General features: G+C 44.2%; 1 protein-coding gene across 1 annotated transcript in view; it reads right to left on the reverse strand.

The window, feature by feature from the left end:
* Eip93F (Ecdysone-induced protein 93F) overlaps positions 1–15,227 on the reverse strand; it is a 38,547-nt gene extending 23,320 nt beyond the window's left edge. Inside the window, exons 1-4 of the mRNA XM_053789676.2 lie at positions 14,648–15,227; positions 4,823–5,209; positions 3,190–3,392; positions 1,020–1,164 (exon numbers count right to left, since the gene is read on the reverse strand). Of these exons, the coding sequence (XP_053645651.2) occupies positions 1,020–1,164; positions 3,190–3,392; positions 4,823–5,209; positions 14,648–14,821 (909 nt within the window). The 5' untranslated portion in view covers positions 14,822–15,227. The remainder of the gene's footprint in view (positions 1–1,019; positions 1,165–3,189; positions 3,393–4,822; positions 5,210–14,647) is intronic.
* Positions 15,228–18,003: the final 2,776 nt, after the last annotated feature.

An 18,003-nucleotide genomic window follows, 5' to 3' on the forward strand; every position in this document is an offset into this window, starting at 1 on the left:
CTAAATATACTGCAAATAAAATTATGATGACAAAGGTGAAAACAATTCTGGATTGTTTATAACAGTGAAGTTTTTAATATATCTATGCCAGTGAAATTATAATCTGATATAATCTAATATTTAACCCAGAGAAAATATAATCTAATATTTGATATAACTTTAACTATTCTGTCAATTATTTGTAAAGGTTTGTATAATCTTAGATCTGCTCAAAGTACTTGGTATAACTTTGGGGCTTCTCCATGCATGACAAAATCTATGCTGATCAGACTATGTTAAAGATCTGTATTCATCTCAAAAAATAAAACTGCCTGTTATGTCTGTTTTTACAAAAGAATACAACAAACTCACGTTGAAGAAGAGAGAGTTGCAGTGCAACAAGTTCTTGTTGTGATGTTGCCATCTATGTAGCATGAAAAAGTTGTCAAAATGAAAGGTTCTTCTATGCCTCTCTCTCTTGTCCTACATTTGTCTCTTGTCCTACACCTGTCCCTATTGTTCTATACCTACCCATCTTGTTGTATACCTGTCTCTTATTCTACACCTGTCTCTCGTTTTATACCTGTCTCTCTTGTTGTATACCTGTCTCTTGTTCTACACCTGTCTCTTGTTCTACAAATGTTTCTCTTATTCTACACCTATCTCTCTTCTTCTACAACTATCTCTCTTGTTCTACAACTGTTTCTCTTATTCTACACCTATCTCTCTTCTTCTACAACTATCTCTCTTGTTCTACAACTGTTTCTCTTATTCTACATGTCTCTCTTGTCCTACAACTCTTGTTATACAAGTCTCTTGTTTTACAAATGTTTCTCTTGTTCTACACCTGTCTCTCTTGTTCTACACTGTCTCTCCTGTGCTAAACTTATCTTGTTCTACACTCTCTCTTGTGCTACACCTGTCTCTTGTTTACACCTGTCTCGTACTATACTTCTCTCCCTTGTTCTACACCTGTCTCTCTTCTTCAATAACGTCTGCATTACACTCTGGTATCTACAGCAAACTGGTATCTCAATTACTTTGTTCCTGAGGGTGGAGCGAGGAATACCATAAATAACAGCAGCTCTCCTTGTTCCCAGCTTCCCACTCTGTATATCCCGCAGTGCTGCTTGAAGTTCCTCTTCCGTATACGACCGCTTGCTCATGTCACCCCGTCGCCGCCCTCTGCAAATCATGCCATCGTATAGGGTATGAAACACCGGTAAATTGATGAGTAGACACATGTGCAACACTGTGGTGTTGGGTAGCTTCCAATATAGGTTAGATTATTACACGAGTGAGACAGGGTAGGATCTGAGTGGGACTTGCATATGAGTAAGATATATGTGCAATACTGAGATATGATAAATGGTTTAAAAAACCGACAAACTGAAGAATGAAACATGCAACACGTGTTGCGCATTTCAATCTTCAACTTGTCGCTTTTCATAACCATTTATCACATCTGTCAGATACTGCAAAATGATGGGATCTTGATACAGAAACTCTTCAATACTTGTCCAACCTTTTGACGAAGGCCTACTTATATTAGTGGATGGTTCTACTGTGACCGCCGCCTCCTGCTTCCACTCATCTGACTACAGTATATAAGCCACTTCTCCCACCATATGCTGCACTTTCAAGAGTGATGGACTGAATACATCGATTCAAGGCTGAGGGACTGATTACCTCAAACTCCCCCTCTTCTCTTTACACCGTTCTTTGTATTGGACAGATGAAGCCACGGTGTGGCGAAACGTTTCTTCAGTAAAGACTGCCAAATGTCGCAGAATTGTCTCATTTTCAACTTGTCGTTTTCCAAACCACTTATTAGAACTGTTCTAAGAGGTTCAAGGGGTGACATTTTGATCATGTGTAGTAGTAGTTAGTTGTTAATAGTAGTTAGTAGTAGCAGCACCAGCACCAGCACCAGCAGCAGCAGCAGCAGCAGCAGCAGTAGTAGTAGTAGTAGTAGTAGTGGTGGTAGGGGTGGTGGTAGTAGTAGTAGTAGTGGTAGTAGTAGTAGTGGTAATAGTAGTAGTAGTAGTAGTAATAGTAGTAGTAATAGTAGTAGTAATAGTAGTAGTAATAGTAGTATAGTAGTAGTAATAGTAGTAGTAGTAGTGGTAGGGGTGGTGGTAGTAGTAGTAGTAGTGGTAGTAGTAGTAGTGGTAGTAGTAGTAGTAGTAGTAGTAGTAGTAGTAGTAGTAGTAGTAGTAGTAGTAGTAGTAGTAGTAGTAGTAGTAGTAGTGGTAGTAGTAGCAGTAGTAATAGTAGTAGTAGTAATAGTAGTGGTGGTAGGGGTGGTGGTAGTAGTAGTAGTAGTGGTAGTAGTAGTAGTGGTAACAGTAGTGGTGGTGGTGGTAGTAGTAGTGGTGGTGGTGGTAGTAGTAGTAGTAGTAGTAGTAGTAGTAGTAGTAGTAGTAGTAGTAGTAGTAGTAGTAGTAGTAGTAGTAGTAGTAGTAGTAGTAGTAGTACAAACAACTAATTACTTCCCAGATTACTAATTTTACTATTTTCATCAAGTTTTCAAATAACTGCTTACTAAAAACAAGTGAACATTCTAAACAGTGAGCAAAAGATCACTGATGTTCTTTTGTATACACTGTTTTGATTCCCTTCTTATTAAAGTTACGACTGAAGGTAACTATGAACCACAATACATTTACCAAGGTTAAAATATTTTTATACATTACATCCACACTAATAGCTAAGTGAATGATTTAATTAACAATAAAGATTACATCTCCACTAAAAGTTAGGTGTCCCGTAGCTCGACTGGTAGCGCACTCAGTTCACACAACAAGGTCCGTGTTTCGATCCCCTGTACGGGTGGAAACATTAGGACCTGTTTCTTTAAGACACCTGCTGTGCCTGTTCACCTGGCAGTAAAATACGTACCTGGGTGTTAGTCGACTGGTGTGGGTCGCATCCTGGGGATAAAACTGACCTAATTTGCCCGAAATGCTCTGCATAACAAGGGGCTTTTTAAGATAAGTGTGTATCACTGATGTCAGCTATGACTGTATATGTTGCATATATAAGTGTAAAAAAATATTATTATTATTAAGTAAATGATTTAATTAATATTTATAATTTCAATACCATCAATAAGAAAGTCAAGCTTCTACTGAATATAATTAACTGTTAGGGAAGATAAGTGACCAATAAAAGTTAAGTGTAAAGTCTTGATTACGAGAAGTACATTACCTGGTTGATGTGATCTTGGTATCAAGGGTTGTGAGAGGCTTGACTGTGTCATAGTGGAAGAGCGGACTGCTGCTGGTATTGGTGGTGTCAGCCATGGTTCCCAACTCGGGCTTGACCACACTTGTCACTTGAGATTTGGCACTCAGGTCCAGTGGCTGCTGCTCCTTATCCTCTGGCGTCATGTCTGGTTGCTCCTGCTGCTCCTGATGGCGTGTTTAAGCGCTTAGTTATGATTATAATAATGCTCCTGATGGGCGATATTACTGGTCAAACACATATGCCTATTTAAAACTGATCTCCTATGCTACTTGCTTTAAGAATTTATTAAGTACAGTGTATTCATCAAAGAGAAAATGGTAAACCTGTAGGGGTCATTCAGGACACATTACAGGATTACGACCCAATGGAAGTCAGTCTGACTTTTATCTTGGGTTGTCCTACTAGGTAATTTACACTGAGGATTAAGACACATGTGCAACAGCGTTTGGCCTACACAGTAGGCTTCTTCAGTCAAATTCAGAGACAGCAGTAATAGTAGTGAAATAAACATAATGTAATCAGTCCATCAACCTTGGAGAAAAAATATTTGAGGTGGTCAGTCCCTCAGCCTGACGAAGAGTTCGACTCCATGGTCTGGGACGATACCGTTCCAGACTATGGAGCTGAGCCTCTCTCCAGGCTGAGGGACTGACCACCTCATATCTTCAGAGTTGATGGACTGATAACATTATCTTCATTTCACTACTACACCTGCAGCCTCTGTATTAGGACTAAAGAAGCCTATTGTGTAGGCGAAACTTTTCAACAATAGATACCCAACTGCTGCACATGTGTCTTAATCATCAAACAAATTTCTGCCCAGGGTGAAATGTGCATGAAGACCACCAGAACAATATTTGTGCGAAACGAAGAAGGTTGGAGCCTTCTGCTGGTTACTGACCCGTTGTCTCCTCCTAGACAAATACAAAATATTACTTTGTGTGGTACAAAATAATGTAGTTTACATGTAATGAAATACTGATAGGCACAAAAATTTCGTTTTAGTATAGAGAATAAAAAGTTATTACAATATCGTGAGTGGAACAATGCCATGACTGGAACAATACCATGACTGGAACAATACCATGACTGGAACAATACACAAATAACCCGCACATGGAGAGAAAAGCTTATGACGACGTTTCGGTCCGACTTGGACCATTTACAAAGTCACACTGGCAGAAACGTGTACACAGTTACAGGTAGGTTGGGTAGGATCCGTCCTGGCCAACCTTACTGTACCAGGGTACCCTTTTCTGTCAGTGTGACTTTGTAAATGGTCAAAGTTGGACCGAAACGTCGTCGTAAGCTCCTCTCTCCATGTGAGGGTTATTTGTGCTAGAGGCGGGTGACCTTTAAATACGTCACTGCCTTTTTTCGGGTTATCCTAGATAATATATACTGTGCATGCTAATTGCACTTAAGAGTACCTGTGCCTAAATAAAATTATGAACTGAGATTCTAAAATGATAGTGAAGGGGAATGGGGAGGAGAGATGGTAGGGGGAGAGATGGTATGGGGAGAGAAGGGATGGGGAGGGGAGGAGAGTGGGTAGAAGGAAGGAAGGATAGAATTTAAAAGAGTAATCACTAACCTGATGTACTCTGGCTAGTTGATGGAGATGCGAGGAGACGATCCAAGGGAGGAGATGCGGGGGGAAATTCGCGGTGTATAGATCGAGGGGAAGGCGGGGGGCGACCTCCCCCCCGAGGACCCCCAGGGCACCGACACCCCTCACCACACCCCCCATGTATGGTCTGGCCACACAACCCCCGGAGACTGCTGACGAGGTGGGAGTGGACGGAGGGCGCGGGGTGGAGAGGTCCAGGGTGGTCTCTGTTGCCTCCTCGTCAGTGTGGTGGAGGTTGTGGGGTGTGTCAAGCCTGGGGTCCTCCAGTGGGGGTGCTGGTGTCACTGACCGTCTTGCTGGAGAACTTTCTGGCTGTGTCAGAGGCGTGTCCGCCTCCACTGATCCTTCCTCCTGTACAAATGTCAATCATCACATTACTACTACTGCTGCTAAAATATTTTATAATATAATTATATATATATATATATATATATATATATATATATATATATATATATATATATATATATATATATATATATATATATATATATATATATACACACACACACACACACACACACACACACACACACACACACACACACACACACACACACACACACACACACACACATAAATCTAATGCAAATGGACGATTGCGTTAATCAAAGCGTTAAGACCGTGTGGGTCATCATGGTCAAGGAATGGAGGCTCGATCCTCCATCTAGCAACAGCGACACAAACTGCTGAAGTAACCAGGCTTCCTGGTACCAATAAAGCTCGAGTCAACTTTATTTATTTAGTTTTCCCTTTCTGCTATACAAGAAATATTCTTTGAAAATTAGAGCAGAAGTGTGTCAGGCTTCAAGAATGTAGTTCAGTGTGGATAACCGTGAAGGTTCTTAGGTTTACATATATTGGGTAAATGGTTACTAATAATAATAATCTTTATCTGTACACGTACATGATACAACTTATACAGACCATAGCTCACATCAATGACATACTACTATATAAAAATCCCCTTGTTTTGCAGAGCATTTCGGGCAAATTAATTCAAATTTTCAGGTCAGCTCTGTGGATCTGAACTCTTCTCCAGGCTGAGGGACTGATCATCTCAAATACTTTTTCTCCAAGGTTGATGGACTGATTACATCATCTTTATTTCATTACTTCTTCCTTTATATTTGACTGACGAAGCCTACTGTGTAGGCGAAACGTTTCATAAATAAAGATACCCAACTGCTGCACATGTGTCTTAATCTTCAACATCAGGTTTAATAACAATCATCTCAGCTAAGTCAACCAATAGAGAGATGACAAAGAAAACTTCCAGCCTGTACCTACTATAAATATGGTTGACCTCACAGAGACCAGAGGCCTAGCTTCTCCCTACGAGCCCCATGAGGGCAGGGAATGGGGCTAGGCCTGGGGACAGTTGGTCCCGGATGATGAGGAGGTACTTGTACCTCCTCCCATGGCAGACATAGGCCTCAAGACACTCCCAAGACAGGGAGCCAGGGCCGGGTCACCATCTGGAAAAGACCCAGGCCGAGATGATACGGTCGCTGGCAAAACAAGAAGGTTCCTGGATTCTAGGGAATAATAACCAAATAAAATATCTCGTCCAATAACTCGCTATCATGTACAGAGATCAATGAACATTTACAATGCCATATTGGCATCAGGCTATATCCCAGTACTCCTCAAAACAACAAAAATGGTTCTTGACACACTCAACGAAGAACACGAAGCCACTATCGGACCATCTTTCTCCTAGAAATCACTAGATTGGTTTTTTTGTTGTTACTAGATTGGTTGGTAGCGTACTCTGCAAACAAATTTAGTGTCCGTGGTTCGATCCCCCGGTAAGGATTGTAACACTGGCCGTGTTTCCTTAAGATACCTGCTGGCCCTGTTCACCGAGCAGTAAGTAGGTACCCGAGTGTTATCTGACTGCTGTGGGTCGCATCCTGGGGGAGGGGACAAGATGACCCTAAGTTGCCAGAGTTGCCTATAGTTACAGTATGTCACTGATGTCAGCTATGGTTTGTATAAGTTGTATCATGTACCTGCAGAAATAAAGATTATATTATTATTTTTATTATCACACTGGCCGATTCTCACCAAGGCAGGGTGGCCCGAAAAAGAAAAACTTTCACCATCATTCACTCCATCACTGTCTTGATTACATTAATATCATTATTATATACCGACAACTAACGACTTATCCTTCTCCTAGAAATCACTAGACATATTTATTTTATATTCTTATCCAAGTTCCTGAGTTCCACCATCTTCTCACCCAACAGCAGTTTGATTTTAGAAAGCAAAGAGCAACCCAACACACAAGCAACATTATTCACGAGGTAAAGAGACATAGGTAAACACTTAGCACACTTTATTATGTTAGGTAAGACACATATGCAACAGTTAGGTATCTTTATTATGAAACGTTTCGCCTACACAGTAGGCTTCAACTTTTCTGTACTTGACTGAAGAAGCCTACTGTGTAGGCGAAACGTTTCATAATAAAGATACCTAACTGTTGCATATGTGTCTTACCTAACAACCTGTCGGTATTTTATACCATTTTAATGTTCACACTTTATTATGAACACTTTTCGGTCCTTTCTCACACGAGTCGTGATAAAACACAGGCTTATACAAGGAATGACACGTGTATTACTTCCTCTATGAACCTGATTTTACACTCCAGGTTTTCACCGTCTTTAATACTGTTGATAACCTAGGCAAGCAGGATAATCTTACAGATATTGTGTAGGATTACATATATATATTACACGTGCAAAACAATCACAGGGGAAGTTGAATGATAGCTCTAGGCCTTTCGTGTTGAAATCAATACATCAGGAGGTTGCATTGTTGCAGAAAAGAGAAGATCCAAGCAAATTCGATCACAAGGAACGCTCTTGCCGGAGTGTGTGGCCTACAGCTATCATTCAACTCCCCCCCCCTCCCCCGTTTTTTTTCCAGTTTCTATCTCTTGTTCGCGATATTTGCGCAACATACTATACGTATACTTGTATATACTGTATATGTATACATTCGGCAGTGTCTAGCATGATGGCCTTATGTTCAAACTAGCTGACCTTCCCGACCACAAATGAACATTCCTGAGTGATGTACCATTTCCTGAACAACAGAAGCATCGTAACTTTCCTGAAGTACAAAACAGTGGACGAGCTCACATCTACAGCTGGAGTACCCCAGGACTTTTTCCTGAATCCATTACCGTTCATACCTACAGCTGGATTACCCCAGGACTCTTGCCTGAGTCCATTACTGTTCAACATCTATGCTAGCAACCTCCCCAAAATGAGCTCCGGGATAATATAACACTTTGCTGACGACATAATATATGCAGTGGTCTTCAATTCAGCAGATAACGAAAGCTAATCCGAGAAGATTATTGGGAAAAAAAAAACATGAAAGAGTAACTGCAGAAGACTGCTAAGTAGGAAACGAAATGGAGAATTACCACCAACCCTGATAAAGTACAAACGAGCAAAATCAATTCTTAACCAACGATGATTAAAAAGAATGAAAGAATAAGAATCAGATTCTTCAAGACTATGGCGCTCATCACTGGCTCCTAGGCTGAAGGACTGATTCCTCATCTTCCACCAGCTGCTGTATATATTTATATTATGTCCATGTATGGTGTTGATAAAGCCACTGGATGGTGAAACGTCTACATGTAAAGACACCCAGATGTTGCACATGTGTCTAATTCATCAATAACGATCATACTCTTAACAACTAGAGTACCAACATCGTCTTGGGTTAAGAAGGTGACAGACTACTGAAGTCCACCAACCACGTCACTGACAAAAGTCCGTCTCTACCTACTACATTGATCAACACAGGTCCCAACCTACATCAAGAAGCATCTCCATAAGATGATTATTCACGTATTTAATATCAACGTATACCCCTGTTATTGACAACAAAATATATCATGTTCAAACTGCAGTCTCTCCACTACCTGCCTGAATTAGTCAGACTGGAGGACCTTCAATTATAAACACCATTAACGTCAGACTCAGTAAGATCAAGAAGAGCCACAGTATGACCGATGATGTAAACCTTGGTAATTAATACCGACAAATTGGTAAAGTACCACCTACCTAACACAGGTAATGGACATGTGTCTAGGACAAAATGGTAACTAACAGGAATCACACGACTTCATTGTTCACCTGACCTCGTCTCAAATGTCATTTGTCAGGTCACTAGGCGTCAATCACACCCCACTCTCCTATATATACCGTCATTTCAATCATTGGTATATGGAGAGACTGCTAGCGCACTCAGCTCACAAACTGTGGTCGTTGGGTTGATCCCCGGTACGGCTGGAAACATTAGGACGTGTTTCCTTAAGACACCTGTTGTCCCTGTTCACTCATCAGTAAAATAGATATTTGGGTGTTAGTAGACTGGTGTGAGTCGCATCCTGGGACAAAACTGACCTAATTTGCCTGAAATGCTCTACATAACAAGCGGCTGTCTATATAGTAGTATGTCATTGATGTCAGCTAGGACTGTATACGTTGTACATGTACTTGTAGAAATAAAGATTATTATCATTACTATTATCTATGTAAAAAGTGATCAAGGTCCCAGGACCGAAGCGTTTTCTAATAAATACGTCCTAGAATTTGTTCACGTGTCTTCTTATACCAGAAAGAACGATCTCCGCATTTACCTGACAGAGAAAACTCACCCCAGATGACTAACAACGTCAACTGCACACACCCTTCGAGAGAGAGAGAGAGAGAGAGAGAGAGAGAGAGAGAGAGAGAGAGAGAGAGAGAGAGAGAGAGAGAGAGAGAGAGAGAGAGAGAGAGAGAGAGAGAGAGAGAGAGAGCTGATGTAGGTAACAGCTCTTAGCTTGCCAATAAAGTTAGGAATCCTTAACCTGTAAATAGCTTGTCAATAAAGCTAAGGATCCTTAACCTTGTCAAACCCTGTGTAAAGAGAGAGAGAGAGAGAGAGAGAGAGAGAGAGAGAGAGAGAGAGAGAGAGAGAGACGGTATATTCACAAGGATGAGTTCCCACGCCAAGGATACATAGTTGTTTACCAGGAAAGACTAAGAACTCTTGATGGCTCATCCAGTCCACGTAAAAAAAAAATTATAAATCCATCACTGTCGTGATACCTTCGAACACCAGAACGTTACGAAGAACAACGAGTGCAGAACACCAAGTTGTGAACCACCTGTGAACCCTCACCAAGCTGTGAACCACCTGTGTACCCCACCAAATAGTGAACCACCTGTGAACCCTCACCAAGTAGCGAACCATCTTTGTACCCCGCCAAGTAGTGAACCATCTGTGTACCCTCACAACTCTACTAAAGAGAGAGTACTTGCGTATTTGTGGCTGCAGGGGTCGATTCACAGCTCCTGGCCCTGCCTCTTTCCTGGTTTTGTGTGTGTGTGTGTGTAATCACCTATTTGTAGTTGCAAGGGTCGAGTCATAGCTCCTGCCCCCGCCTGTTCACTGATTGCTACTAGGTCCTCTCTCTCCCTGCTCCATGAGCTTTACCAAACCTCGTCTTAAAACTATGTATGGTTCCCGCTTCCACTACGTCACTTTCTAGGTTATTCCACTGCCTGACAACTCTATGACTGAAGAAATACTTCCTATCATCCCTTAGACTCATCTGAGTCTTCAACTTCCAATTGTGACCTCTTGTTTCTGTGTCCCATCTCTGGAACATCCTGTCTTTGCCCACCTTGTCTATTCCGCGCAGTATTTTATGAGTTATAATGTCCTCCAGTGTAGTCAGGCCAATTTCCCTTAACCTTTCATTATTGGGCAATTTCCTTAGCTCTGGGACTAGTCTTGTTGCAAACCTTTGCACTTTCTCTAATTTACTGACGTGCTTGACCAGGTGTGTGTATACCGTATGTGTGTGTATGTGCACACACATTCCCACATACAGGTGTACGTGATCTGAGTCCACACCTTATATAGCACATTTTCACGTCAACTATAAAGCACACGTACGCTATCACGGATGTGTCAAAAGTGGATGGACCCGTCTTCCTCTCTACCCAAAGCTACACAGACCCTATCCATGCTTATCCTTCACGGTGCCAACGCCATCTAAGACGCCTCAGTGCTGGAAATTTCATACACTTCAAATATACATTTATCTGAAGTGTTCTGACTTACTGCCTCTGTTTTAAAGTGACTGACAACCTTCTATCAAGGCTAAGGGACTGATTACCTTAAAATTACCCGTCCAATTCGATCCCAAAACCGATACGTCTTTAATAATGGTGTTCTGTGTGTGCATTTGTGTTTGTTTCCCTCTACATTTCATTCACTATTTTGCAGTGTGTTGCAATAAAAAAATACTGTATAAAGAATGCTGAATAGTTCCGGGAACCAACCAGTGGAACGTTACTGCAGCATGAGACAGAGACGGCCATGTCTGGGGACACAGCTCAGTGCCGTCTCCCGAAATTTTTAATTTAACCCTTAAACGGTCCAAACAGATCGACGTTCAAATTCGTATTGCTACAAAAGTAGATCTACTTTTTTTATATATTTTCAAATATAACAAAAAAAATGTAGATAAAAGTTTTTTTACACGTTTTCAAATGTAAAACAAAAAAGAAGATTTACATACGTTCAGATGTTGAAAAAACGTATATATACGTTTGGACCATTTAAGGGTTAATATGTTTATTATGTACCCCATACCCATCCTGTGGGCGGTAGTCAAAGAATTACAGAGGTACATAATGGGTCCAGGGACTGGGCCCCAAAGTTTCGATAGCTGAACAAATTACAAAGTAATGAACTCCAGGTAGATGCCTTTCCCCAAACAAGTAAGGTTTAATTAGAGGTTCGGTAAGTTGGGGAAGGAAGTAGGTAGAGATGGAATGTGGAGGAGGGGGTAGATGGGGGTGAGAAGAGGAGGTAAAAAAAAAAGGTAAGTGTCCCAGCTACTTTGACGTATGTTAATATAAATCTGTGTGTGTACTGTGTTATGCATAATAATCAGATGATCGTGTATACTACACCATCAGAGATACACTTGTATACGAGATTCTATGACAGTGAATTGGTGATGGTAGGTATATTTGAATGAATAGAATGAGGAGTGAGAATCAGTGTGGACACATACTACCACACGTGATGAATTAAACACCTGTGCAACGCCTGGGTATCTTTATTATGGAAACGTTTCGCCAGGCAGTGGCTTTTTTCAGTCCAGTGCAGAGAGAGAAAGTCACTGGCTGGCGAAACGTCTCCACAATAAAGATACCCAAGCGTAGCACAAAGGTCTAATTCATCAACCTGTCGATTCTCTGAGCCATTTGTCTACACTCCCACACGTCTACAACACCCACTAAGTTACAGCAGAGGTACTTGAAGTGTGGGTGCATGCACCACACAGGTTACAGCAAGGGTACACGAAGTGTGGGTGCATGCTCCACACAGATTATAGTAGGGGTACACGAATTGTGGGTGCATGCTCCACACAGGTTACAGCAGGGGTACACGAAGTGTGGGTGCATGCTCCACACAGATTACAGTAGGGGTACACGAAGTGTGGGTGCATGCTCCACACAGGTTTCAGTAGGGGTACACGAAGTGTGGGTGCATGCTCCACACAGGTTACAGCAGGGGTACACGAAGTGTGGGTGCATGCTCCACACAGGTTACAGCAGGGGTACACGAAGTGTGGGTGCATGCTCCACACAGATTACAGTAGGGGTACACGAAGTGTGGGTGCATGCTCCACACAGGTTTCAGTAGGGGTACACGAAGTGTGGGTGCATGCTCCACACAGGTTACAGCAGGGGTACACGAAGTGTGGGTGCATGCTCCACACAGGTTACAGCAGGGGTACACAAAGTGTGGGTGCATACTCCACACAGATTACAGTAGGGGTACACGAAGTGTGGGTGCATGCTCCACACAGGTTACAGCAGGGGTACACGAAGTGTGGGTGCATGCTCCACACAGATTACAGTAGGGGTACACGAAGTGTGGGTGCATGCTCCACACAGGTTACAGCAGGGGTACACGAAGTGTGGGTGCATGCTCCACACAGGTTACAGCAGGGGTACACGAAGTGTGGGTGCAGGCACCACACAGGTTACAGAAGAGGCAATGAGGATGCTACGTCTAAATGATTCTGGGAATTATCATCCCCGCGAATCTGACACACCGGACCTCCCAGAATTTAAAACTAATAACAAGCACGTAATACGCTGAATATAAGTTTAAGTTTGTAAGACTTTTGGTATTCGGAAAAAAAAAAGTCACAGACAATAAGTCACAATTTTGGCTGGAAAAAAAGTCACATTTTATTTAGGTTAGGTTAGGTTGTGACTTTTTTCCTCTGACTTTTTTTATCCTGGATCCGAATATACGTAGTCGTTTGTAAGATTTACATCTCATCTTACGTGTTTACGAGACAGAAAGAAGAGACGGTCAATCCTGCCAGAGTGCAAAATACAGGATTGTAGATGAATGGTTCGGAGAACCAACAAGTTGATAACTTAGACACATGTGCAACACTTGAGTATCTTTATTGAGGAAATGTTTCGCCACACAGTGGCTTCATCAGTAGAGTACAAAGAAGAATGGCTGCAGATCAGAAGTTTGAGGTAATCAGTCCCTCAGCCTGGAGACGACTTCATCGCGTACATCAACTCCAAGACGAGTCGAACCTTAACCATTCTTCTTCGTTTTGGACTGATACAGCCACTGTGTGGCGAAACGTTTCCACAATAAAAATACCCAAGTGTTGCACATGTGTCTAATTTATCAAAATAAAGGATTTTGAGGTTTCCATTTCAATATGAAAGTAGGACAGTAGCTCTCTGGATGCTGCCTCTCTAACATCCTACCAACTTACACAGCACACGTACTATGTACTACACTCTGTACACGAGGAGTGTACCCTCACACCACCTCATTTAAATACCTCAGAAAATAAAGGAATTTATACACATTATTGCTAGTATATAGTAATAAGGTTAATGAGGGGACAAGTGAGGAGGGTTTAATGCCTATCAACTAGGCTAAGATCATTAAGGATGCACCTGACCTTTTCACCACCAGACAAGAATACTTTAATCCCCTGAGACAGAGTTTAAAATATACTTGGTATTTAAACGCTTATGAGAAATACACCTGTGTTATATATATATATATATATATATATATATATATATATATATATATATATATATATATATATATATATATATATATATATATACACACACACACACACACACACACACACACACACACACACACACACACACACACACACACACACACACACACAAAACAACCAAGGGGGAGTTGAATGATACTTCTAGGCCTTTCGTGTTGCAATCAACACATCAGGAGCTTGCTATGTTGCAGAAAGTAGGAGAAGGTCCAAGTAGATACGATCACAAGGAACGACCTTCCAACTTGACAACTTTGGCAATTTTGAAAAAAATAATGGCGTTGAAAGTTCTAAATTTCGTATATTTTCAAAACGAAAAGTGGCTGGGTACTGGTAGGTAAGTGGCTGGGGAGAGGCAAGTGACTGGGGAATGGAAGGTAAGTGGCTGGGGAATGAGTAAGTGGTTAGGGAATAGGAGGAAAGTTGGTGGAGAATGGGTAGTATTAACAGGTAAGTGGCTGGGCAATGGGTACTCAGTGGCTGGGTAATGGTTAATGACTGAGTAATGAGTACCTGGGGAATAGGAAGTATTAACAGGTAAGTGGTTGGAGAGTGGGAGGCAAGTGGCTGGGTACTGGGTAGTAACAGAGTAAAGCACCAGAAGTGTGACATACCAGGGTGGTTGTGGCGGTGGTGGTGGTGTGGCTGGCTCCCTGGCAGACGAAGCAGGGGGTGGCAGGGTCCCAGTCGTGAGGGTGGTCATGTTGCTGCAGGGACCCTGCACCTGATGGGCTCCCGGGGTCGGGGTACAGGTCTGATCGCACCTTCAGCCACGCAGACTCACCCATCAGTTCCTCCAAGACACGTTCCAGACCTGTAATATGTGCAACACAACTGAATCAAACACCTGTACTGCACACGTGCAAGGAAATACACGTGACTTGTTTACATCCCCCTTCCCCGTCCCTAGGGTTCCAGACTTAATGAATGACACCCTGTATGATTCCAGACTTAATGAATGGCACCCTGTATGAATCCAGACTTAATGAATGACACCCTGTATGATTCCAGACTTAATGAATGACACCCTGTATGATTCCAGACTTAATGTACACACTGTACGATACTCTATTAAGGCACGGGTTCACACAAGTACAATTATCACATATAGCAACACGTGAGGGCCTTGTAGAAGCAAAACAGTGAAGAGAAACGTTCCAAAAACAGGCTTTCACTGGGACAATATTTTGCCCTTCTCCTACCAGAACTTGACATCGTCAGCGAGAACCTCAATAACAGAGGGCGTTGAGAAGCAGTCCTGGTTACGACTATGGATACAATTACCCAGAGGAATAATAACAGCCATCAGACTATCACTAGAATAGTAACAACTATCAGATTATCAGTAGAATGGTAACATAAGACTATCACTAGAATAGTAACAACTATCAGACTAACATGCTAGTACATATCAGCCTTCATGTCCCCAGGTCCTGAGTTAGGTTAAGTTAGATTAGGCTAAGTTAGGTGAGGACAGGCTAGTTGAGGCTAGGTTAGGTTACATTATGTGAGGTTAGGTTAGGTACACCTCACCAGGGTATTGCTGGTATTGATGGTGGTTGTTGATCAACCAGGGTATTGCTGGTAGTGATGGTGGTTGTTGATCAACCAGGGTATTGCTGGTAGTGATGGTGGTTGTTGATCAACCAGGGTATTGCTGGTAGTGATGGTGGTTGTTAATCAACCAGGGTATTGCTGGTAGTGATGGTGGTTGTTGATCAACCAGGGTATTGCTGGTAGTGATGGTGGGTGTTGATCAACCAGAGTATTGCTGGTAGTGATGGTGGTTGTTGATCAACCAGGGTATTGCTGGTAGTGATGGTGGTTGTTGATCAACCAGGGTATTGCTGGTAGTGATGGTGGTTGTTGATCAATCAGGGTGTTGCTGGTAGTGCCTATATCCTGAAATATCTGCAGTGTAAACACAGGGGGGAGGGTAATACCCCTATTACTTGCGATGGAGGGGGAGGGGTGCAAAGGGAAGTGGTGAGGGGCCAAAGAAGCTAGAGGGGAAGGGGGGTGTTAGGTGTTGTGGGGTTAAGGGGGTGTCAAAGGTAGGGGGGAAACGGGAGTTAGGAGTTGTCGGGGTAGGGGGTGTCAAAGGTAGAGGGGGAAGGGGTGTTAGGTGTTGTGGGGTGAAGGGAGGGGGGGTCGGCCAGGGCCAGAGGCCGTGGTTGCTACGGGAATGATGCCTGTCAATACTACACATCCTGTGCTCCCCCTCCCCCTCTTTCACCCCTCCTCGTCCCCTATCACCCCATCCCCCGCTTCCCCCTCCCCCTTCCCTATAAGATTCGCCAGACAAGTCCCAGTCCAGGGTCATGTCCATGAGGTGACCCAGCCTAGTCCATCAACATTCCACCCCCCCATCATTCCTCACCCCCTCCCTCCAATATCACATCACAAAACCCTCCACTAAATCTCCCCTCATCCATTAGCAAAGCTCCCCCTCCCTCTCCATCCCCGCTCTTATCCCTATTTCCTCCCTTCCCTTTCCATCCCTCCCTTCCCATTCCCCTCTCTTCCCTTAACATTCCCATCCCCTCTCCCATCTAATCCCACCCTTTCCCTTCCCATCTCATCCCCGCTCTCCCACACCCAACCATTACCCACCCGCTTCCTACACAACCACCCCCACCCCTCACTCCCCCCTCCCCTCGGAAAAGTCCCTACCCAACCCGCCATTTCCCCATCCCCTCTCCACGGCCCTACCCGTGGACAAACCCCTTAAACAGAACAACCCCCACCTCCCACTCACCCTTCCAAAATAAGATGAGACCCAGGGAGAGGGAGCCAGGGAGAGGGAACCAGGGAGAGGGAACCAGGGAGAGGGAGCCAGGGAGAGGGAGGCGGGGAGAGGGAGCCAGGGAGAGGGAGCCAGGGAGAGGGAGCCAGGGAGAGGGAACCAGGGGAGAGGGAACCAGGGGAGAGGGAACCAGGGGAGAGGGAACCAGGGGAGAGGGAACCAGGGGAGAGGGAACCAGGGGAGAGGGAACCAGGGGAGAGGGAACCAGGAGAGAGGGAACTAGGGAGAGGGAGCCAGGGAGAGGGAACTAGGGAGAGGGAGCCAGGGAGAGGGAACCAGGGAGAGGGAGCCAGGGAGAGGGAACCAGGGAGAGGGAGCCAGGGAGAGGGAGCCAGGGAGAGGGAGCCAGGGAGAGGGAACTAGGGAGAGGGAGCCAGGGAGAGGGAACTAGGGAGAGGGAGCCAGGGAGAGGGAACCAGGGAGAGGGAGCCAGGGAGAGGGGGCCAGGGAGAGGGAACCAGGGAGAGGGAGTCTGGTAGCCAGGGAGAGTGGCACTGTTAGTGCTACTCTGCTTGTGATTCTCTGACCCAGACTATCTGAAGCCTCTATCACCCTCTCTCCCCTCACCTGTTGGACCCCTCACCCTCTCTCCCCTCACCTGCTGGACCTCTCATTCTCTCTCCCCTCAACCTACTGGACCCCTCACCTGCTGGACCTCTCATTCTCTCTCCCCTCAACCTGCTGGACCCCTCACCTGCTGGACCCCTCACCCTCTCTCCCCTCAACCTGCTGGACCCCTCACTCTCCCCTCACCTGCTGGAACCCTCACTCTCTCTCCCCTCAACCTGCTGGACCCCTCACCCTCTCTCCCCTCACCTGCTGGACCCCTCACTCTCTCTCCCCTCAACCTACTGTACCCCTCACTCTCTCTCCCCTCAACCTACTGTATCCCTCACCTGCTGGACCCCTCACTCTCCCCTCAATCTGCTGGACCCCTCACCTGCTGGACCCCTCACCCTCTCTCCCCTCAACCTGCTGGACCTCTCACCCTCTCTCCCCTCAACCTGCTGGACCCCTCACCTGTTGGACCCCTCACTCTCTCTCCCCTCAACCTGCTGGACTCCTCACCTGCTGGACCCCTAACTCTCTCTCCCCTCACCTGCTGGACCCCTCACTCTCTCTCCCCTCACCTGCTGGACCCCTCACTCTCTCTCCCCTCAATCT

Source organism: Cherax quadricarinatus, chromosome 68, assembly GCF_038502225.1.
Source record: "Cherax quadricarinatus isolate ZL_2023a chromosome 68, ASM3850222v1, whole genome shotgun sequence".
Classification (NCBI taxonomy): Eukaryota; Metazoa; Arthropoda; class Malacostraca; order Decapoda; family Parastacidae; genus Cherax; species Cherax quadricarinatus.